We start from the raw sequence: 22,788 nt of genomic DNA, 5'->3' as shown, positions 1-22,788 counted from the left end.
CGTTCAGAAAGTAGAAACCATCTGCATTTAGGTGTTGCGGTTATATTTTATTTAAGTAAATATTGGGATTGGCTGTCTGAGCCTCATGCTTGTAACGTATCTCTCCTGTACATCTCGTCAGAGGTCAGTAAGCTTTGAATCACTGCCTTTTTTCTCTGCTGTACCCTTTACTTGTCCTTTTCCTTTATGGAGGCAAGTGACCAAAAGTCCACTTCAGTTACAGGAAAGTACATGAATAAGCTGGGCCAATGACATCACCTTACCCAGACTCCCTGCTGAGGTGTAGGAGGAGGGGCTACCCTTCATGGTTAGTACCCTTGCCAACATAGTGCCCCGGAGTGTGAGCAACGCTGTTAATGTGACATAAATCAATAAAGCACTAACTGGTGACATGCTTGTTTCTGTTTCAATTACACAGACAGGAAAACGTGTTCATTTCATAAAGTGTGTTAGTGTGTGTGCCTGCATGCATATTGAGTGTGTCTGTGTATACTGTACACTGTATGCCTACATTGGTACAGTATGTCCCCTATATGACTGGGCCTGTGTACTGGCTTGTGTGGGAGCTATAATGGGAGCTGTGTAATCTGAGCAGACTAGTCGGCTCACCAGTGCTGCCTCTCATTCTTTCTTTCGTTCTTTTGTTCTTTCGTTTGTTCAAACAGAACTAGACTTTATTGTATATGTAGTCTATGTGTTGAGATGAGACAGGGCTTTTATCTAACACCCTTGGCAGCAGTATCATTTGGGGTATAGAAAGTCTGTGGTCTGTAAAGGTACCAGTCAGACTGGAAAGTTTTGCCCATGCATAAAACTAAGATCAGATTTCAATCACATACCATACACCTTTCTTTTATAGTACTTTTGTCATGACTGGATTGCATATTTGTAGATTGTAAAAGATTTGGGTACTTGTGAGAACCAGGTTATAGGTAGCATATAAAGAAGCATTAGACTGTGACTCTCCCTATTTGAGTCATTTTACCAATATTACTCCCTTAACTTTGTGACTGGTTTGCCTCCTCCTATCACGTCACTGGAACATATCTCTACCACAGTCCTCCTACTGTTCCCGAGGCCAAAGTCACTTGCCGCTCACCCACTGTGTAGTTCATAACCTCCATTTCATTGTCGTGTGTTGGAGGCAGGAAGAAAGGGGGGATGATTTGCAGGAAATGGCCCGGGCCCCTTCGGCAAGGCCTCAACCGATGTAGTACACACTCTACCCGGCGAGCCACTGGGGTGCCCCTTTCCTCTCTTTTTAATTGGCACTTCTCTGGGGAGTCTCTCTCTCTCCAATTGATTTCCCATCCCTGTGGATTCCCAGTTGCAGTGTGTTATGAACCACAGCGCTGCGATGAGCAAGTGTGATTACCTCAGGGAGTATGGATACTCGGTCATAATGAAGTAGGTGGAGGGAGTCCAATGATGGAATTGGTTAAGATGCAATGAGATCTATGGACTGTGCATTGGCATCAAGCAGGAGAATCCGAACCGACAAGGTTTCATGCTTCAGTTCTAGGAATCTGTAAGTAGTCCAACTTCAAAGGGCAAGCTTGTGTTTACTCTAAGCAAACATCATTGTTGCACTTGGGGCAATCTATTGGGGATGAGATTAAATAACCTGTATTGATCAGGCCCTGGACCAATACATAAGGCGGACATGATCCTTGTTCTGCTGCTGCCCTGAATCGGTTGGTCATGGCTTGCTGCCATGTTTCATGTCTGGATGTTTCTGCTCTTCTGTCTTCACAAGGTTGACTTGGCTTTTTTTCTGTCAGGAAGGGATTTGAAATAGCTGTTTTTATATCTTCCCTTTTACTCTATATCTTTGAGACTCAGCAGGAACATCGCGCATCTTGTCCTAAATCCTATGCATGATCATACTAAACTTAAGCTAAATCATGCTAAAATGTCGTAACTCATTGTGAGATCTCATCTCGCTATCGCTACCGATTCCAACTCATTCATGTCGCATGAATGAACAAGCACTCGTTCTATTACAGAATAGGCCTTTACGTTTCCTCTCATTACCCCCTCAGGTGTTAGCCCTGCCCCTCACAATGGATATCCAAACCGCCACCCATGTGCTGGGTGTCCATGGCATGGACACCCCTGGCTCTGGGTTTGGAATGCAGAGTTCACTGTTGTGTAAGCTGTCACTGTAGCCCACTGTAAAGTGTTGGTGTGCCAGACGAAAGAATCCGTCCTGGACCCTCGTCCGCTATTTGAGTCTGTTGCAGACTCGAGTCAATCGGACACACATCTGCTGCATGTGATGTATGGATCCTTGATTTGACCAGAAGGATCCCACTGTGTTCGGTTCCCATCACGAGGAGATAATGTGTCTGTGGTTCTGCAGCACCTGCTCATGGTCGTCTCTCAACGCCTCTCTATAGCTGGAAGTTAAACACGTCCAACACATGACACATACTGCCAGCTGCCTCATAGCAGGGCTGTCCCTCGGTCAGCTGGCAGTAGATTGAACAAGTGTTACTAGCCCCTCACTGCTTTCAACTGTACTGTTCTTTTCTAGATTTACATTTAGTAATTTTAGCAGACACTCTTATCCAGAGAGATTTCAGGCTTACTAGTGGTCGACCCAGGGGTATTGGAGAGATATATTACTGAGAGGCCCAGTGTTTTTTGCAACAGAAAGTACAAACACCAGCGATACGTCTTTGCTCACTCACCTTGCCTCAGATTGAATTGAACCTGAAGATGTAGGATACTCAATGTTATAAATTCACATGAATATTTTTTTTTAGCGTTGTTGTTTAAAGAGCTGCTTTGGATGCAGTGGTCCCTCAAAGCGACCAGGTCGGACATGTGCGTCCAGGTTTCTCCCAACTCACATAGGTCCCTGTAATGCCTCTCTACACCAATAGCAAGTCAATCTCAGTATCGATTCCTTTAAGTGCAAGTTGCAACGTCATCTGAAAACTTTGTACATGCTGTGTCAAATCAATTGAAGGTGTTTGTACCTCAGCCTTCCATTGACTCAACTGAACTGAGTCACCTGTGCAGTAAAGGAGAACATTTTCATCCCTCTTGGCTGTGCAGAAATAACATTCTTAGTAAGATTCTAAGGCTTGTGCTTTGGTTGGATGTAGTGACAGATCTGCCTGTGAACTGCATAAATGGTAGAACCTTCACCCATAGAGCAAACTTCAGTCGATCAATGTCTTAGATAACTTAACCATGTACAGCCTCATCATGACATTACAGTAGACTTTGCCATGAGGTTCAGCACCCTTCGACATTGTCAAAGAGACATTGCATTCTGCAAATCATCTGTGCAAATGGATGGTTTCCACAGTGTGTGGTACTCAGGACTCAGTGAGTGTTCTTGTGCTCAGGCTGTGTGAGATGGTTGTGTGAATGAAAAAGGAGAATGTCTGGTGATCACTGTTGCCACCTTCCAGCCACAGAGCTTGGGTGTATTCTCATCCAAGAGTGAGATCTGAGTGAAAATATGACCACAATCATATTACTTCTCTTCTAAATCCATGATGCTGTAGTTTGCACTTTCAGTAGGTAAACTGCTGATCTTAAAGTTGGAGGATTATGTGGGCCTCCACCAGCTTCTTACAAGCTTATGGTTGTTAAATCCATACTACTTCTGCCCTGACAGCCCTCTCATTAAAGAGCTCTTACAGTCTGACTGATCCACCCTGAGCTAATTGCTTGCGATCATCCTAGTTAGTTAAATACTTTAACCCTGAGACTTGTCTGTGATGTAGTGTGTGTTGGGTTTGGCCAAAGCCCAGACCATGCAAATCTCAACCCACACCAATTCCCACCTTCCAACAACTTCTGACTGACTAGCTCTCAGATTTGCTTGTCTGCTTTAGGAAAAAGCCTTTTTGCATATCGCCATCCTGACACACAAATCAGCCCAAACACAGAAAGTTGTGCGGCTCAGCCAGCTGCAGCCTTACCCAGAGTAGTAGTCGCACGCAGCTTCCTGCAAGGTCACGGAGTGAGCTGAAGCAAGATTCTGAGAGCAGAGATCTGCATGGAGGAAGGAAGGACAAGAAAGGCTTTGGTTTCTGTTCTGAGGACCAGAAAGAAGAGCTGGTCGGGTCTTCGGGAGTGTAAATGACCACCCAGATGGTCAGGCCTGACTGAACTCTGAGCAGTTTTACTGGTCGACTGGCTGCTGGGTGAGGAAAGCAGGCAGCGCTGCCAAACGGCCCTCCTTTGTACCACTCTGCTGATTCACTACCAGGATTCATGGGGACGACAGAGGTCTGAGTGAAAAGTGTGTGGTAAAACTGGGGTTATGTATTTCAAACATTAGCACAAAGAAACCAGCTGTTTCTTACGTGTAATTGTATTTTTGTTCCACAGCATTGACTGTGAGGGGATGATTTGAGCAAGGGCGACTCGGCAGAACTTTAACATCTCCCCCGTCCCTACCACAGCTAATACCTTCAAACAAACAGTAATACCACTAGGCCCAATATGAGTAAGTAGAATCCAAAATGGTAGTTCTGGTGGTTAGCTGGCAGTTTTGACTGCCCAATAAAGACATCTTCAAAGTCATAGTCTCTCTCTGTACTGCTCCTCGTGTTTACTGTCTGCATTAGCTGTCAGCCAGGCAGTGGACTAGATCAATGTCAGTACAGTAAATCATATAATCTATTTCTGAGCATTTTCTGCTTGGAGCACAGCTCTAGCTCAGAAGTCGTCCAACTGCAGCTTGAGGAAGGCTAGTTGTTGGAGGGGACAGAGAGGACAAAGAGGGATATTGACCAAGTACACAGACACACTTGTTTGCATCTGAACAGACCGTGCTTGGCTCTGTGGGCCCCACTAGGCCTACCCACTGTACACCAAGACACTGCACATTCACCAACACATTGTCCATCAATGTTAATGGAGGAAGGAATATCATTTGAAGAAACCCACAAAAGAATTTCTCTCTTTGTTCTCCATCTCTGCCTCTCTGTTATCTCTTTTGCTCTCTTTCGCTCTCTGTCTTCATCACTTGGTAAACTGCCACTCTCTCCAGGCTCTGTCTGTCTCTCGCTCTCTTTCTCTCCTTCTATGTCTCATTTCCTGATGTGTTGCTCTCAGCGGTGGTGTTTGCTCTCCGTTGCCATGGTAGCACAGTGGGCACTCTATAGAAACGCTCGTGTATAAACCAAGCCGAACGCTTATCCGTCCAACTCTGAAATCCATCTCATGGTTGAGTCCCATTTCGGGCTAGCCTATAATCCAGCCAGGCTTGACGTCCCGTGCACCCTCCCATGAGAGACATCACTCCAGACCAAACAGCGTAGCCATCACGCTGTATACCCTATCATTCCTCTTGGCTTGGTTTAATGTTACATATAGTCTGCCACATCAAAGGTGATGTGCTGTGTGATGATAGAGGATGTGTGTTGTTTCTAATGAGTCAATGGGAGCTGGGAGAGGAGGGAATTTGTGTTATAGTAGTGATGACCCGTGTCGGTGTGTGTGTGTGTATGTGTGTGTTTGTGTCCGACCTGACCCTGTGCTGGCTGTCCTATGAGGAATGCCTGATTGTCAGGCTATTAATAGCCTGCCTGACCGCAGAGCCTGTCTGGGATATGTGGTTCAGCAGAGAGAGGGAGAGAGAAAGAAAGGGAGAGAGGCACCATGACAGGGGAGAGGGTGAGAGAGGATGTGGAGAGAGAGAGAGGAATGGAGAGGGTTTAAAGGGAAGGGATAGAGAGAGGGAGCCTGCTAACATGCTCCAGGGGAACAGGTGTGCTCTTCTGCTGTTGTCTTAGGCTCTAGAGAGATGTTTTCTGGTTAAACCACAGCAGCCCAAATGTCAGCGGAATGCTCTGTTTTGGTCCAGACATTTGACATTTGGATTCTTTCTTTCTGCATTGATATTGTCAGTATTTTACCAGGCTTGGGTGTTTGAGCTGAGGTAGTGCTTTAAGTACTCTCCTTTTATTCTGGCGCATTGTTGTACAAACAAACACACTTTGCGGGAATAAAATCACAGAATGTAAATTGCAAATGAGAAATTCCTAGAGCCCTACTCCTCCCAGATAGTGTTGATGACAGTTGGTGTCAGTCAGAGACTGCCTTGGGAAGTCACGACATCTCTGTCTCTGCAGACTGCAACAAGCAGCGACGGCCCGGCCCCCAAGTCCCTGACTCTCTGCACCGCTTTCATGTTTATTTGTGTGTGTCACCAGAGGGAAAGAGAAAGGGGGGGAGAAGAGACAGAGAGATGGAGAGTGGGAAAGTGAAGGAGAGGATTATATATATATATATATATATAAATATATATACCTATATACAGTATATATATATATTTTTTTTACACCTCTCTCTCTTTTCTCTGTCACCATCTGATTTTTTGGACACTGGGGAAGGAGAACGAAGGAGAGAGGTGGAGCATACAACTACAGAGGACAGATAAATTAATCAGGCTACCTAGATAATGATTCCCTACTCTCTCCATCTCTCCACCTCTCCATCTCCTCACCTCTCTCTCTCGGTCGAATAGCAGATGAATGTCTAGATGTTGTCGATCAGTAGACCATCCTTACCTCCCCCACTGCCAGCTAGGTATTAGCCTAAGTATTGGGTATGAGTCATGATGAACAGGAGTCTATTGGAGAGGAGTTGACTAGGAGGGAAGGTTCTGGGCAGATGACGTAAGACTAGGATGACATGGCGGAGCAGCTTTATGCTAATGAGGTGCTATATTTAACTTCCTGACAGCTACTTGTAAAATGAGCTGAGTCCTGGTGGGAGTGCTACCTCCTTCAAAGAGATTATTTCTGTTCGGTGGGCTCTAATCCTGGACATTATGAGGGAGAGAGCACTTTTCAGGATGATTTAATATATTTAGAGGTGTATGTGGGTGTGTGTGTGTTTAGAGCTATGGGTGGCATTCAGTACTGTTGCCACTTTTTAGATGTGTGTGTTTACATGTGTATATGTATCTCATGGGCAGTCTCCCACGGGGATGGAGAGCAGCACACTCTGTAGCACAGAGAGCAGTTCCACTCATCAGGCCAGTTTTATACATCGGCCTGCCAGGAAATCTTCTTGGTGACTATGTTCTGTAGACAGAGCAGAAGCACTCACAATAAATGATGCTTTTCCACTTAATCGTACCTGCTAGACTCGACTGTTCTCTCCTTTTTTCTGGTTTTCCATCGGGCACCTGGTACCTAGTACCTGATACTTTTTTGGTATCACCTCTGTCAGACAGAAAGAGATGACATGAAAGAGCCCAAGAAAGGAGGAGAGGAAAGATGACTGCTATGTGTCCTCCCTCTATCCCTTCCCTTCACACCCCAGCCATCTGGCTCCACACCCCTCCTACCTGACAACTCCAGCTGACGAGCTAAATTAAAACCTGAGTGAGGGAGACTAAAACACGTAGAGGAGTGAAATAGTAAGGGGATGGAGATTAAGATGAAATAAATCATTGTAGAATACTGTGACCCACTGTGGGAAAGAAATACAGAACCAGGGATACGGATGGAGAAATAAAGGAAGAAAGAAAGAAAGTATTGGGTCGGAGAAACTAGAACATATAGAAAAACAAAGAACAGCTGATTGGATCCTGTCAAATGGGAAGACCATTTGACAGGAGGAGTAGTTTGCTTGAGAGAGAGAGAGAGAGAGAGAGAGAGAGAGAGAGAGAGAGAGAGAGAGAGAGAGAGAGAGAGAGAGAGAGAGAGAGAGAGAGAGAGGAGAGAGAGAGAGAGAGAGAGAGAGAGAGAGAGAGAGAGAGGAGAGAGAGGAGAGAGAGAGAGAGAGAGGAGAGAGATAGAGAGAGAGAGAGAGAGAGAAGAGAGAGAGAGAGAGAGAGAGAGAGAGAGAGAGAGAAGAGAGAGAGAGAGAGGAGAGAGAGAGAGAGAGAGAGAGAGAGAGAGAGAGAGAGAGAGAGAGAGAGAGAGAGAGAGAGAGAGAGAGAGAGAGAGAGAGAGAGAGAGAAGAGAGAGAGAGAGAGAGAGAGAGAGAGAGAGAGTCGAGAGAGAGAGAGAGAGAGAGAGAGAGAGAATGGAGTATTCGTGAGTGATACAGTTGAACACTGCTCTAGCTAGCGAAGCCTGAGGGGTTTGGGGAAGGCTGTAGAGCATTTGTCTCCTTGTGGTTCCAATAATGAGTTTCAGGAAGACTTCTTATCTGAGTGTCCCTTACCAACCAGACCCTCAACTACTCAGCACTTATTTATCTGCAGACTGCCTGTCTCTCTGACTACAAGACTGCCTGTCTGTCTGCCAACCTGTCAGACTGCATACTTGTCTGTCTGCATACTTGTCTGCCTACATGTACATACCTGCCTGTCTGCCACCTTTGTGACTGCATACCTGTCTGGATGTTTGCCATCTGACTGCATACCTGTCTCTCCTCATACCTGTCTGACTGTGAAACTGCTTGTCGACCTGTATCTGTGACTACCAGACTGCCTGTCTGTCTGGATACTTGTCTGTCTCTCAGTCCCCAAAACCTACTATTGGGACTGTTCTACTACATAGACCCATCCTGGATCCTGGATGTTCCTTAGTTCTGCCTGGAAAGTCTATCTTGGTGGAGATGGAATTTGACTGTGTCAGTGCTAGATAGCACTCCCGAGAATGAACCCACATAGAGAGAACTTATCACCCTGGTATGAGCTCCACTGGATCAAATTCACCAGTAATGGTGAAGATTCAATCACCCCGACCAAGGATTTTATTGAGTACAGCATGTTTGTTCTACAGTACCATTAAAGAACATATATTAGACTTTCTTCCAACCTCGTAAAAGACGTTCCTGAGAGGATGGGGGGAGTCAGAGAGATGCGCTCTCTCACAGTGCGTGCTTCTTCAAATGATGCTGATGTGTTGCTGGTGCCAACGTGACATAGAGCTCAACTCCCTTGAGTCCTCTCAGCAGAACAATGTGATCTTGATATTGGCAAGACATGCTCACCCCTCTCTGATGGCCACTTGAGTTTAGTGTAAAGCCTTTTTATGAATTCAATTACTGGTGTCACTTGCGCTAAAGCAATTATCTTCTAAGCTGCCAGCCAAGCTCAAGTGACGCAAACACAGAGTGATGACAGATGCCTGAAGAGGTGTGTGTAGGGTGTGTGTGTGTGTATAGGGTGTGTGTGTAGGGTGTGTGTGTGTGTGTAGGGTGTGTGTGTAGGGTGTAGCCTAAGCATCATCTTAAGAGGAAAATGTAAGGTCAGATATCTTCAAAGTCTTACTTGGTGGGCTTCTTCTGAACAGGGATTAGCTCAGGTATATCAGTAGGCTACTACAGTACTTTGTGTTAACAACTTTCTCTGTTTCCATGCTCTTTCAGTTCCCTAAATCAGTGTGTGCAGGGTCCAATATTAACTTTTTGGCTTAACAGTCAAGGTGGCTGGTAGGCTACATGAAAAAAATCACCAGCCAGATAGATTTTACCAGCCGTAAAAAATACATTGCATTGCAATTTGCTATTAGTTGTTATCCTGTAATCTTGGTCTTGATGCGATTCTCAATTAATATAGTGGTCAGAAATAACGGCAGTAAACATTCATTCTAAGTCCGAATAGGGTCACGCTTTCTTAGCAATTGGGTGTGCGGTTCGGAAAAGAATGGTCATCTTCTAGATTTGCTAGATTAGATGCTAGATTTAGCAACTTTTCAACTTCACTTGGGACAGAAAAACTTGCGACAAATCTTGCTACGTTGGCAATCTCTGTTTTTGTTGTTGAACAGGAGCAACAGGACAGTAATTGACTTTTAGCTGCTCACCAAGAAATGCTGTTTAATGACACAGTTAACATGCTATGGACGAGCACGACACATGCAGCGTGGCAGATCCAGCAGATTGAAGTGAAGCAAACCAGCAGTTTTCTCTAGTGTAGAATATGTTTTTATACATGCCAGTGTGGCGTGTAATCTCCAAAATCTCCTAAATCTACCTGCATTTGGCGAGTAAACCGTGATATTTTTAACCCTGAGTCGTGATAAAAGCCTCGTTTGCTACTCGACAGACATGTTACATTTCATTTATGCCCTCCATTTCCCTGTCTGGCCTCCATTCCTAGCCTAGACAAGATTACTGCTAAATCAGCCGGCAATCAACAGGTGTGATTACAGCACAGCCCAGAGGACAACAGTCTGGCAGTTTCATGGTGAGAGAATCATGCATCTCATGAATCGAAAGGAGGCTTTGCTAATCTTATCAACTGGCTGCTGACTGGTCATTTGAATATTAAGAAATGCTTTGGGGTAGAGTGGAACAATGATATTTGTGTCAAATAATAGACGTCTTTCAGTTCTTCTACAAACAACAATTTTTTACAAAAATAATTATTTCCCATCCAGACCTACAGATTGCCTGTGGTGTTGCTGAAGCATAATAGTTACCTCAACATGGTGAGGATGAAATCACTCAATCTTAAGCTTTTGCTGTGACTGGCAAACTGAAGACGCCTGTCCACCATTCCGGTCTTCAGATCCCTGTAACAAACAGCAGCTCTAGCCATCTTCCTCCCAAGGTCAAACTGTACTGCAGAGGGCAAAGCTTTCATCCAAGACTGGAGGTGCTGCCGCAGGCGTCATCACTGAGCTATCAACAAGCTACCTGTCACCATCCTACGCACGCCGCAAAACTGGGGCGGGGAATTGCGTAAACAACAAAGCCTAAAGAGAACGGCAAATAGTTTACTCGGTTTTCTACTGACACTTCTCCTGACAGGGACTGGCAGCGGTTGTTCTCTCTGTCCACCGTGTTCCTTCAAAGGAGCGTTTCCACAACAAGCACGTTGCTTGGAGGGAAATGTTGGAGGAACCATCTTCCAGAATGAACCCTGGACAAAAGGTCTGCCTTGGAACAACAGAAATATGAAGCGGACCAACTCCCTTTTCACACAGCTAGAGTCAGCGTGAAAGAATTCCACCCTCCAGGAAACAATGTGCAATATGGAGGAAGAGGCTCTTATCGGAATGCACAACAGTGAACCATACCGCTGGTGTTTTCAAGTCAAGCAGCGGGAGGGAAAACAGCATTTTCATCTGGGCCTCGTATAGAAAACCTTATCTTCTTACTGTCAGCTGGACGTTTGGTCTTTGCCATAGCAACAGGGCTTGTGTTTAGAGCATTGTCAGCAGACCAGGGGGAAACCTGCTTGTGTTGAACTCTAGACTAGGCCATGACTGCAATACTCAGCATGGCCTTCTACCTCAGAGCCTACAACAGCCACTCAGGCGGCTCTGTGGCCACCTACACAAACACTGTGTGGGCCATGTTCTGTGTGGGCCATGTTCTGTGTGGGCCATGTTCTGTGTGGCTTGGCAGCTGTTCCTGGACACGACCCCCCCCCCCCCTCCTCTCTCTTCCTCACCCTCCTCCTCATTTTCCTGTTTCTCCTCCTCCTAGTCCCCATCGTACTCACCAACTGATCAATAACGCGTTGCCTCAACGTTGGTGGGTCATCACGAAGACTTCATTGTTGTTGTTGTCTGTGCGGCTGTCCATTAGCCCGCCGCGCTGCTATTTTCTCCTCTGCAGGGCCCAGATTAGTCAATGCTGAACCAAAGCATGTTATGTCAGCACAGCCTGACAGACGGACTACAGTTGCCATTTAGCTAAGAAAGCAGCTCAGAGTAATTGAAGCATCAAATGATATCTGGAGTCCTTGGTCATGTCATCACATTTAGTGTGTTTGAAGTGTGGCTAGCGGGTGAAAACAGGGCCATGGATGCTCTCTGTTTGCCTTTTTGTTGATTGTGTGATTGATGTTAACTCCAAGCTGGCTAGCCTGACTTCTATAGAGAAACACAGTAGACCAATTCAAAGTGCCGCTTGGGTGACTGTTATAAAATAACAGACCTATACTATAAAGCCCAGGCTTTTGAAGATGTTTACCTAAATATGTGTGTGTGTGTGTGAAAGCAAGTCTATAGCGATTTACAGATTTAAGCTGCATAGGTAACAACTTTCCAAGACCAGAACACACACACACAAACACACACTATGGCAAGTACTCCAATGATAAAGTAGTGGTACATCATTGACTTCTGTTTAACCACAGTGCAGCTGACACACACACACACACACTCACACACTCACACTGTTTTGCCACAAAGCTGAATCAGTGAGCAGCTGCTGTGGGTCTGCAATGACCTGTAACTGTCAGCTGGATGACGACAATCAGCCCGCATAGCAACCCAGCACACATGTGAAGCCGGGGGCTGTGTGGAAACCCCCTACATGGTGACAGACTTGTGGTGCATCTCTGTACTGTACCGTTACCATGTACTGTACCTAACTGTGTCTCGCTTCCTTTTTGCCTCCCTTTCCCTTCTCTTTCTGTAATGAACGGCAGTCTGTCTTCAACCAATGCATATTCTCTTTCTTCTTCCTTCAAAATGGCGTTGTTTCTGGCCTGTAGCCTGATAGGCTTCGTCTTAACTTACCTTTAATTTATTATCTGCTTGTTTGCACTGTGGGACTCAGTGTTTCTTTGAGTTGAAGGATGTCTGTACATGCTGCAGATACTGATATGATGCACACAGACCTCTGCTGCCAATGTCAAACAACAGCAGGGGCTAATTGTTGCTACGTTTGTTATGTGTCACGTAGCAATCTCTCTGTCTCTCCCTCTGTCTCACACTAGATGTATTAAAGTGTTAAAGTGACCCAAAAATACACAGACAGGCCCCATATTGTTGCTCCTCAACATGTATATTACCCCATTACTTTAGTGTGTGTCACAGTCCATAATATGGAATCATGGCATCTCAGCAAACATGTATTTTTGTGTCTGCACTGACCAGTGTGTGTGTTTGGTGTTTGTGCGAGAGAGGGGGCAGGGAGGCAAGTGTGTAAAAGAGGAAATTGAGAGTGAAATGAGTCTGTCAGCATTGGGCGTGTGTGTGTGTATAGCACTGAGGACGCCACTACAATTGTCACTGCTGACTCATCTCAGACTGGCCTAGTGCATGTGTCCGTGCCGAGGGTTCTGATAGAGACACACACGCAGGCTGGTAGACTGCCTGGGTGGGCAGTGCTTGCCGTGGTCATTACCAAAGCACTTAATGGCTCCAGATGTGGAGGGAAGGCAGGGCCTCTCAGAGATGGCTCTGAGACTGGTGACATGAGGTGTCACCTGACTAGGGATCTGAGGATGTGATACCCCTCCCCCAGCTCTCCATGGATCCCAGTGTAGCACCGCATGAGCTCACTCATCAATCAGCAGAAGCTTGTGTGGAGTTCCTCATCTAGCTTCTTGCTCAACTCGCGACAGTTTTTGCGTCGCAGAGCTTTCCGTAAGCAACCTCTCAGGGTGATTAGAGGAGTAAACAACCTCCCACGACAAACAAGCAAGACACACCCTCGCGACCGTGCAGACAGGCACACATACACTCACAGAGGCTTGGGTGTGCGGGGGGGGGGGGGGGGGGGGGGCAGGTGTTGTATAAGAGCAGATGTCTCAACTGAAGTAGAGAATAAAGAGGAATAACATCCAAATGCCTTTTGGCCTTGCTGAAATTGTGCTTGTTAATCTGCCCATGCTAATGAATGAGATTCACCATGGGAACAATCTGTGGGACTGCACTCAGACTACACACACACACACACCGAAATGCATTACTGATAAGTATTCAAACTGCTCAGCACTGAGGGCGTGCTCTGTGCAGAGTAGTTCTACATTAGCTTGGCTTCTCTAAACCTTTGCGTTGTTGTGTATGTGTTTGTAGTGTGGGTGTCAGACTCTTTATAACAGGAGTTCATCTTAGTGGGCCGGAGGTGTGTGTGTGTGTGTGTATAGCAGTGAGTGTACAGTTATCCCTGTATACTCTGTGTGATAAAGAGGGGACAGGAGAGGGGGTTGGAGGACCACTGATATGTCCTCCCTCAGACTCCGACTGCTTCCATGAGTCTGCCTGCACAGGAACCTAGCATGGAGAGGGAGTCTAGAGTTGAGGAATTGAGATGTAATTATTGCACTGTAGTATTAGTATTTTTGTTCACCATAAATTAATATCTAGTTAATAATAAAGACGATTTAGCGTCTGCTAAATGAATACAACATCATTTTTATAATATGTCATTGGTTGACTTTGAATATTTTGTCCTACTCAAGAAGAGAGTAAAACAGAACTGCCCTTTTTGAACCCCATCCCATCTCTGTCTCTGCTCCAGGTGAACTTTGTAGTGTGCCAGCTGTTTGCCCTGCTGACGGCTGTGTGGTTCCGCCTGTACCTCCACCCCAGTAAGACCAGCACCTTCGTCAGACACGTGGTGGCCACACTGCTGGGCTTCTACCTGGCTCTCTTCTGCTTCGGCTGGTGAGTCTCTCTCTTCTGTCGCTTCCTCTCCCTTCATCTTTCTCTCTCCCTCTTTCCCTTCCTTTAATCCTTCCTCTTGTTCTCTCACTAACTCTGCAGATTTCTCTTTCTTTCGCTCTTTCCTTCCCTCACTGGCCCTACATCTTACTCTTCCCCTCTGTCTCTCTGTCTCTCTCTCTCTCTCTCTCTCTCTCTCTCTCTCTCTCTCTCTCTCTCTCTCTGTCTCTCTCTGTCTCTCTCTCTCCCCTATTAGCCCTCTCCAACTCTTTTAACCTAACATTTCCTTAATTTTATTGTGACCCTCATTCTCTCATCCATCCATCCATCCCTCCGTTTTCCCCCTCTCTGTCTACCTTCCCCCTGTCCCCTACTCCCCCATCTCTTCCTGTACACCCTTGGCCAAGGTAAACAGGTCGATGCATGTGTAATTGATATTTATTTACAGATTCATTGCCTGTAATAAACGTTCTGCTTTTGGCTGGCCTGCTGCCTCACAGACAGACTTGTCTGTTCTAGGGGAGCAGAGGATGGATACGTGTGTGTGCGTGCGTGTGTGAGTGAGAGACAATAAAAACGCTAGCCAGCTATTGATCTCCCTGTGTGGATATAACAGTGAAACAGGAACCCTGGGATGTGGTACCTGTGTCACTGTTCCAACACAGCTGCAAGTCTGATAGATGATATAGATTATGGACCTGGATTGTACATGGTAATATTGAGACTGCTGTGGCCAGTTGATATTGCAATGTGGTTAGAAGTGCAGACTCTGGCTGTCTGACAGGCTCTACGAAACCACAAATCATTACATGAACACATGAAAAGTAAAATAGGGAGTATAAAAAGGTAATAATGCCAAAAGTTATAAATAGCAAAAGTCAAGTCTGCACTATAAACCCATAGGAGCTCCAACACAGACATTTTAGTGTTTACTTCACAAGGCTGCACACATTCATGTCTGGAATACTAAGTACCAACTAAATAAGTTGTGCCGTACAAGATCCTCGGTTCAAGAAGTAGAGCCTAACACAACGACAAACACATGTCACACTCACTGGCAAGCAAACACATTTACACACACACACACACACATGTACACACACACACACAGTGACTAGTGTTCCTCAGAGGGCACACAGCCCTGGGGGATTTCTCCAGCAGATACTGCATTCTGTAGGGTTATTTTAGGATATTTTGCACCCCCACCTCTCTCAAAGATATTTTCATATCATTCTTGAGAGAAGCAGTCTCTCCTGAGTTCCAGGCGTAGGTAGTTCTGGGCCTAGCTTAGGAGGCTAGAATGGCATTTTCTTAGCTGCAGGGTCAAGCCTGAGACATACATTCAAGTGTGACAGTCACATGAGCAGTCCCTTCCGTTAGCATATTCTAGACGACTGATCTGCAGGTGGCACTCAACCTCCAGCTGCTCCAGCAAGACTAGGGCTCCTCTTGTGTCTGACGGAACCTGCTCTCTGCTTATCCTCTAACACCCCCTGCTCCTCCTCAAACCCCCCCCCACCGCCCTCTCCTCCTTTAACACCCCCCACCCCTTGCTCTTCCTTAAACACCCTCCTCTGACACCCTCCACCCCCTGCTGTCGTGTTGCTGCTAACTCGATATGAACCCCCCCCCTCCCCCGGAAGGGAGTGTTGGATCATCACAGACCTCCTTCCTAGCTCACAGGCTGGTGGGTCTGATGAGGGTGTGAGACATGTCTTCTTCAAAGGAAGGGCAATACTGTCTATAGGACCAGACGTAGCAACAATAGAACCGTCTGGTAAACAGCTTCCTAACAGAATGTTCCCCGCGCCTGTAAGACCACATACAGGACTCTATTGTAGGTCGGAAATAATCATTCAGGGTTCCACCCTGCTGAAAATGAGAGAGGTTCTATCACTATCAATGTTAAGATGTTCCATCTTTCTAACTCCTCTCCCCTCTGTTGTTGTTTCTAGGTATGCCTTACACTTCCTGGTGCAGAGTGGGCTGTCCTACAGCATCATGATCTTCGCTGGCCTGGAGCACATGCACAAGTGAGTATCTACCTCCCTCTCCTCAGGTCACCATTCCTCCAGCTGGAGAGGCAGCTCTCTGTGAGGGTGCCTCATAGAGTCGGGCTGCTGCAGAGTAGAACTGGAAGGGTTAGGGTTGGAGCAGTGGTAGTAGCGTGCTGCGTTGCTTCGTGCTGCGTTGCTGCGTGCTGCGTTGCTGCGTGCTGCGTTGCTGTGTTGGGCCTGGAGAGTGTAGACTCCTCACAGTGATGGCTTTGCCCCCCCCAAGGCTTCCATCTGTGTTCATGACTCATCAACACATGTACACTCTTAACGCATACACACTTATAAACACACACATGTACACACAGAGGTTTTCCTTATCTTCTCTTGGGGTTTAGGCTGGTTATGGATGCTGCACTGTAGGCATATGTGAAGCCCTTTGTGACTGTAATAGGGGCTGTACAACACATTTAAACCGTATCCATTTTCCATCCGTTTAATTTTTTTCTTCTTCTTTTCTTTCTTTTTTTTTTTGGACCATTCAAAGCAATACTGTGTTTGTATCAGCGGGGTAATTTTTTTCTGGTGTTCCTGGTAGACACAAGGTCAGCACATTGACTAAACTGTAGTGGAAGGAAGGTGACAGCCCTCCAAGCCATGCCAACCTTGCCACAGTGTTCAAGGGTCAGAGGTCAGTCTCGGAGTTCAGAAACAGAGAGAGGGGGGAGGGGTGCTGTGTCATAATTAGCCTGGAATGGCATTGAACCGCAGGGAGGTGGGAGGTTTATGTAACTGTGTGTGTGTGTGGGTATCTGTGTTTGGTTATCTGGACCAGGGGTTGAGCATCAACTCGCGCTGTATGTGCTGAAATTGCAGATGGCCCTGCTTCTGTTTTCTGCTCAGTCATCCCTCTCTCCCCTCTCTCGTTGTCTCCCCCCCCCCCCTCCCCCATCCATAGAGATGAAATGGAGCAGAACAGATATGTATTTACACTGTAGCTAGCTGCTCATCCTCTCGTGGAGGGCACTTAAACAAATGAGCTTGCCATGCAATGGGGAGCAACTGGGCAAAACACAGCTCTATTTCGGGCACAGGTGTACAGTCTATGCGTGTCAGATACATGGTAAGTCAGTTGAAGGGAGGTGATGAGTGTTCCAGAGAGTGGGCCAGGCACAGCGAATCACAGGATTCTCAAACTCTCTTCCTGTTCAGAGGTTGGCTACATACCTCCTGTCAGTCATTGGCTAGGAGAGCAGGGTAATGTCCTTCTGAGTAATGTTTAACTGTCTCTCAGTGGATGAACAGGTGCCTTGAATGAATCAATGAATGTTCTAGAGAGTATGGCCTGGTCTCCAAAGTAATCCAAGTGCCTCCTACTGGTGGTGGAAAACCCACGTCCACAGTCTTCAGACTGACTATTTGACCTATAGATTTTTTTCAGTCCAGACAGGGGTCAGACATATAACACAAAAACCTTTAGTTTAAAGTGAAAAATGCAAAGAAAGAAAAGAAAAGTAATTGTTTGCATAAGATACTTGATCAGAGTCTGTTCCAATCCTACTTCAAACTGAAGTGTTCTACCTCTCCACAGTAGCTTCCAAACATTCCAGATCAGCCAGTCAACGGTTGATCTGCGAGTCATGGCTGTTTTGACCGGCTGTCTAAACTGATGGATTGAACCTGATGTGTGGAGGAGGGGGAGTGGTCACACCATCCCCAGCTGACACAACCAATCAGTCAATAGCTGTGTTCGACTTCATGCAGCGCCGGTGGTGCCGATAGCTCAGCTGAAGCTGAGAATGCCATTGGCTGCTTCAAGTCAGCCGGGCTGCAGGCGATGCCGGCGCTGCATGAAGTCCAACGCACCTATTGTCTCTATACCCTGCAGATCCGACTCTGCCCCTGAATCAAACGACAGAGTAGCAAGACACCAACATGGTTTTCTGAATACTGAACACTTTATCTGTGTGTGTGTGAGAGAGTCTTCTATATATAATTTATTTACATAATAATGAATACATTACATTACATTACAATGTGTGTTTGTGTGACTGTGTCTGTGTGATGCCAAACACTCTAGAAGAGACAGACATAGCATGTGCGATAAGTAAATAGATGTAGGCAGATTTGACACAGATAAGGCCATGAGATTCTGGCAGCCTTGCTATAAACTAAGCCTAAAAAACAACAATGGTAGCATGTGCAAATGTTTGTGTTTGTATCCAGATTGGTGAAGCATAGGTCAGGATCCCTTGAGCCAGAATAAAACCTTTATTTACTCTTCTCTAGTTTCCCTGCAGTGTTTGAAGCCCACCTGGGCCTCCCCTAGGGCCAGCGGTCTGCATGCTGGCTCGTCTGCAGGCCTGGCCTCCCTCAGCGGGGTGCCAGGCTCCTTGAGTCTGAGGATGCATCTGAGGCCTGCAGGCTAACTGACTGAGGACAGAAAGGAAACTAATGAATTTCCTCTTGTACAGGAAAAAAAGAATATTAAAAACACAAATGACATTAGTCATTCCCCATAGGCCTGCTTTAAATATACTCTGCTGTCACGCTCTTCATATCCTGACTGCTGCTGCTGCTGAGACTGCAAATACTGCAGGAGATTTCTGAGAGCTATAACCATGGCTTTGGCCAGAAAAGATTTCCTGGCTGGGTAGTTTGATGGTGGCCATTTAGGAAAGTCCCTTATGGTGTTGACTCCCCCAAGGTCAAACACCACCAAGTTCATGTTTCAGGTGGCCCAGGGACCGTTGGCTGGCTTTGACGTCATTAAGGGTGACGATAGGGGGTGGGGTGTGAGGATAGGGGGTGGGTGTTTGTGGAGATGCACGCTCTCTCACCGACTTTGATAACCTCCTCTGCTGTCATACTGCTGTGAGCACAAGGAGACTGAGTGGGTGTGATAAGTGATTCTCTCCCTCTCTCTCCCTCTTTCCCTCTGTGTCCCTCTCCCTATCTCTCAACTTCCTCACTCCTGTTTCGAAACTTTCCACCTCAGAATGACTAACAACGCTAGAACATTAAGTAGACAAACATGAACTCTTGCCCCAGCCTGCCTTGTTAAACCCTACGGGTGCTCTTGCAGTGAAGACAACATGTTAATAGGATTCTCTCTGAACTGACTGCTAATAGAGAACAATGAGCCAGTGTCCAGTGTTGGAAGGAGGGTGGTACCCTGCACCATGACTAGTGTGGGCACAATTTGCTCTGAGATGTCCATTGTAATGCTGAGCGCTCAGGGGGAAGAGACTATTGCTGCTGTAGCTCTCTCAGACCAAGCATGGCTTGGTATTACAATGAGATTCTTGTATACACACATAAGCAGTACATAGACACACACACACACACACCCGCGCACGCACACGCACTCGCACACTTAAACAAAGAGCAACAGAGAAAGGCAGGCTGTGACAGTGTTGTCAGAGGGTTGGCAGAATGTGTGTGAAATGTTTGCAGATGTGTCTGTGGTCTAAGGCAGGCCTGTCAGTTGGGAGTCTGGCCAAATCAATAGCTTTGTTAAGTTGCTGAAGCCTCTTGTGGTTGCTGCTGGTCAGAGAATGCTTGTACCGTAACTACTTTCACCCTCTGTGTTCAATTTGATCCTTGAGGTCACATCCTATAACTTTTTTTTAAGTGCCGATTGACAAAAGGAATTTTGATTTCTCTGCTGAAGGTTATTGTAATCAATCTGAACTTGGGACTGGTTTTGTTTAAGCACAGTGTCTTACTGACAGCCTGTCTTGTGTCTGAAAAAAGTCACACAATGTCCTATAGCCTCTTAGGCTTCCACAGTCCCAGCTGTAGTGGTTAGTACATTAATGCTAAGCCTTTCTAATTCAACCACTGATCTGTGTTCTTCTAACTGACAGACGACAGCAGGCTACTGCACTTCTCCTCTCCTCCCACCCTTCTCCTCTCCTCCTCCTGTCATCTCCTCCTGTCATCTCCTCCTCTCCTTGTCTCCTCTTATCCTTTCCCTTTCCTCGCCTCCTCATATCCTCTCCTCCTCCCCTTCTCCTCTCCTGCTCTCCTCCTCCTCTCCTCACATCCCTGAGTGTGAGTCTGCCTGCCTGCCTGCCAGGCCCAGTGTCTTCCCTCGCAACAGGAACAGCTTGTTACTGCTCAGGGCGGCAGAGAAGAAAGGGATAACAGTTATCTTCCAGAGCTGGCTGCTACTGGGACACACTAAGATGGACTCCGTGGTGCCATAACAGATGTGCTCTTGATGACCCACCTGACAACAAACAAGAGTTCTTTGATACCCATGAGAGCGACCACATGTGCTCAAGTCATCATGGGTCGTGAGATTCTGTCGCATTTTGTTTCAAAGTGTAAATATTGACCCTGTTTCTCCTGGTCTTTTCTCGTTCTCGCTGTTTCCCCCTTCACTCTCTCTCTCTCTCTCTCTCCTCCTCATAATCTCTCTATCTCTCCCTGCAGGTACTGTTTTGTGGTGGCTCTGGGTTACCTCAGCTTCTGTCAGATAACACGTGTCTATGTCTTTGACTACAGCATGTACTCTGCAGATTTCACTGGGTAAGTTCTGAGCATTCACATGGCACGGCTGGACGCTGGATATTGAATCTAACTGAAGAGGCATTGTCATAGTATTATCTGCCCACCGGGGGGGGAGGGGGGGGGCAGCATTGATCAAGACTTCAGTTCCTAGTTCACTCTCCTTCAGAACGTCTGATGAACCAGACAGCAAATCAGGCTGGGGCGAAGGTGGCCAGTTGCTAGGCAACCACACTGAGAGGCCTGCACCTGCCGTCTGTGTCTCTCTCTCTCTGTCTCTCTTTCTATCTCTGTGTCTCGCTCTCTGATTTGCATCCTCTTTTCATCTTTCTCTTTTTATTTCTGTCATAGACGTTCAGAATTGTGAGTTTTTCTGTACAGAAGCACTTGTTGGAGGGTAAGTTGGCCCCACTAACAGTTCACCATGTCTCGTTCCTGTTTTCTCTCACAGACCAATGATGGTCATCACACAGAAGATCACCAGCCTGGCGTTTGAGATACACGACGGTGAGCTCAAGTTGGAGTGTGTGTGTGTGTGTGCACTTGTGCGTTTCATAAATCTGTGACCAGATAAGAGCACTGATCCAACAAAGAGATTCTATCTTGAACAGAACACACACTGCACACCTTTGCTCTACATTTAGTCATTTAGCAGACACTCTTATCCAGTGCTCTACCAGGCCTGCCAGGCACATACACAATCCTGTTCAACACTGTTACATCACTTTATGTTTGCTTATGTAGCCATGCTCAAGTGTCATTCAGAAACAACCCTTTTCCCTAACAATCTTTGTCGTGATGCGGTAAGCCTCAGGGCTTCTACTCCGAGCAGGTTTGACACTGCTCTTCCGGTTGAGAGAGCATGGCTAGGGTTATAACACCCTTATGTAATGGACATTATATAGAGTCTGTGACATTCTCTCCCTCCCCCACCCCCTTCTCTGCGTGCCTGTCTAGCCTATAGCATCCATAATGCAGATTCACATGGAGGAGAGGGGGAAGGAGGAGGGGGAAGGAGGAGAGGGGGAAGGAGGAGTGGAGAAGATTACTAAGCTTTAGTCTCCTTTGAAGTCTCAGTCTGACTGCTTCTCGTGCCTGTGTTACAAGTCCAGATGCAGCCAAAAGGCCACACTAACTAATTAAGGATGGAGGGAGATAGGGAGGGAGGAAAGGAAGGAGAGAAAATGGGCGATGGAACTGGTGGATTAGAATAAATGAGTGAAAGAAAAAAGCGAGGGTGACCAGACTCTTTATTTTGGAGAAAAGTGTTTTTGTTTTTGCATGCGACTTGGTGGGTGTGTGTTTATATCCGTGTGTGTTTGTGTATTAATTCTCTCATAGGGTACTGATCCCCCTCATAAAACCACCGTAATCCTCTGTCTCAGTGGACTGTCACAGTGCTAATAAAGCCATTGCTAATCCTACTGCCACTGTTACTGTGACCTACTGCTACTGTTACTGTGACCTACTGCTATTGTTACTTTTACCGCCACCAATACTGGTACTGGTACTGTTACTGACAATGTTTCTATAACTGCTACTGTAACTGCTGCTGCTACTGTTACTGCTACTGATATGGCTATTTATACAGTACTGCTACTGCCACTGCTACTGTTACTGCTCCTGTAACTGTAACTGTTATAGTTCATGCTACTTTTACTTTTACTACTGTTACATCTCAGCCTTTTCTCATCTTTGGTCAGTGTTCCATCGCTTACAGTTTGTCCCATCCCTGGGCCCTAGTTGTGAGCTTGAAGCTTTGGTTCTCTGTGGGCCAAAAAGGCTAACATAGTGTGTGTGATCATGCATAGTTCTGAGGTTATGTAAGAAGCCCCTCCTCCCTGGTCGCAGCTGACTGATTCAGGGAGGATCTCGTCATTGTCACAGTCCAGGGTTACAGTCAGTGACTCCTCTTAACCCCTGACCCTGCCTCTTGCCATGAAACTGACCCCTGACACCTGTTATAACTGGTTGTTAGGTACAGCCAGGAATCACGTGAG

At 46.4% G+C, this 22,788-nt stretch overlaps 1 protein-coding gene across 1 annotated transcript in view; it reads left to right on the top strand.

The window, feature by feature from the left end:
* Nucleotides 1-22,788, top strand: part of mboat2a (membrane bound O-acyltransferase domain containing 2a) — a 33,274-nt gene that overhangs the window by 2,116 nt on the left and 8,370 nt on the right. The window contains exons 2-5 of the mRNA XM_067243682.1: nucleotides 14,137-14,282; nucleotides 16,235-16,312; nucleotides 20,714-20,809; nucleotides 21,240-21,295. Coding sequence (XP_067099783.1) covers nucleotides 14,137-14,282; nucleotides 16,235-16,312; nucleotides 20,714-20,809; nucleotides 21,240-21,295 — 376 coding nt within the window. The remainder of the gene's footprint in view (nucleotides 1-14,136; nucleotides 14,283-16,234; nucleotides 16,313-20,713; nucleotides 20,810-21,239; nucleotides 21,296-22,788) is intronic.

Source organism: Osmerus mordax, chromosome 9, assembly GCF_038355195.1.
Source record: "Osmerus mordax isolate fOsmMor3 chromosome 9, fOsmMor3.pri, whole genome shotgun sequence".
NCBI lineage: Eukaryota > Metazoa > Chordata > Actinopteri > Osmeriformes > Osmeridae > Osmerus > Osmerus mordax.
Note: the sequence above shows the minus strand (reverse complement) of the source record. Positions and strands in the feature narration are given on the sequence as shown.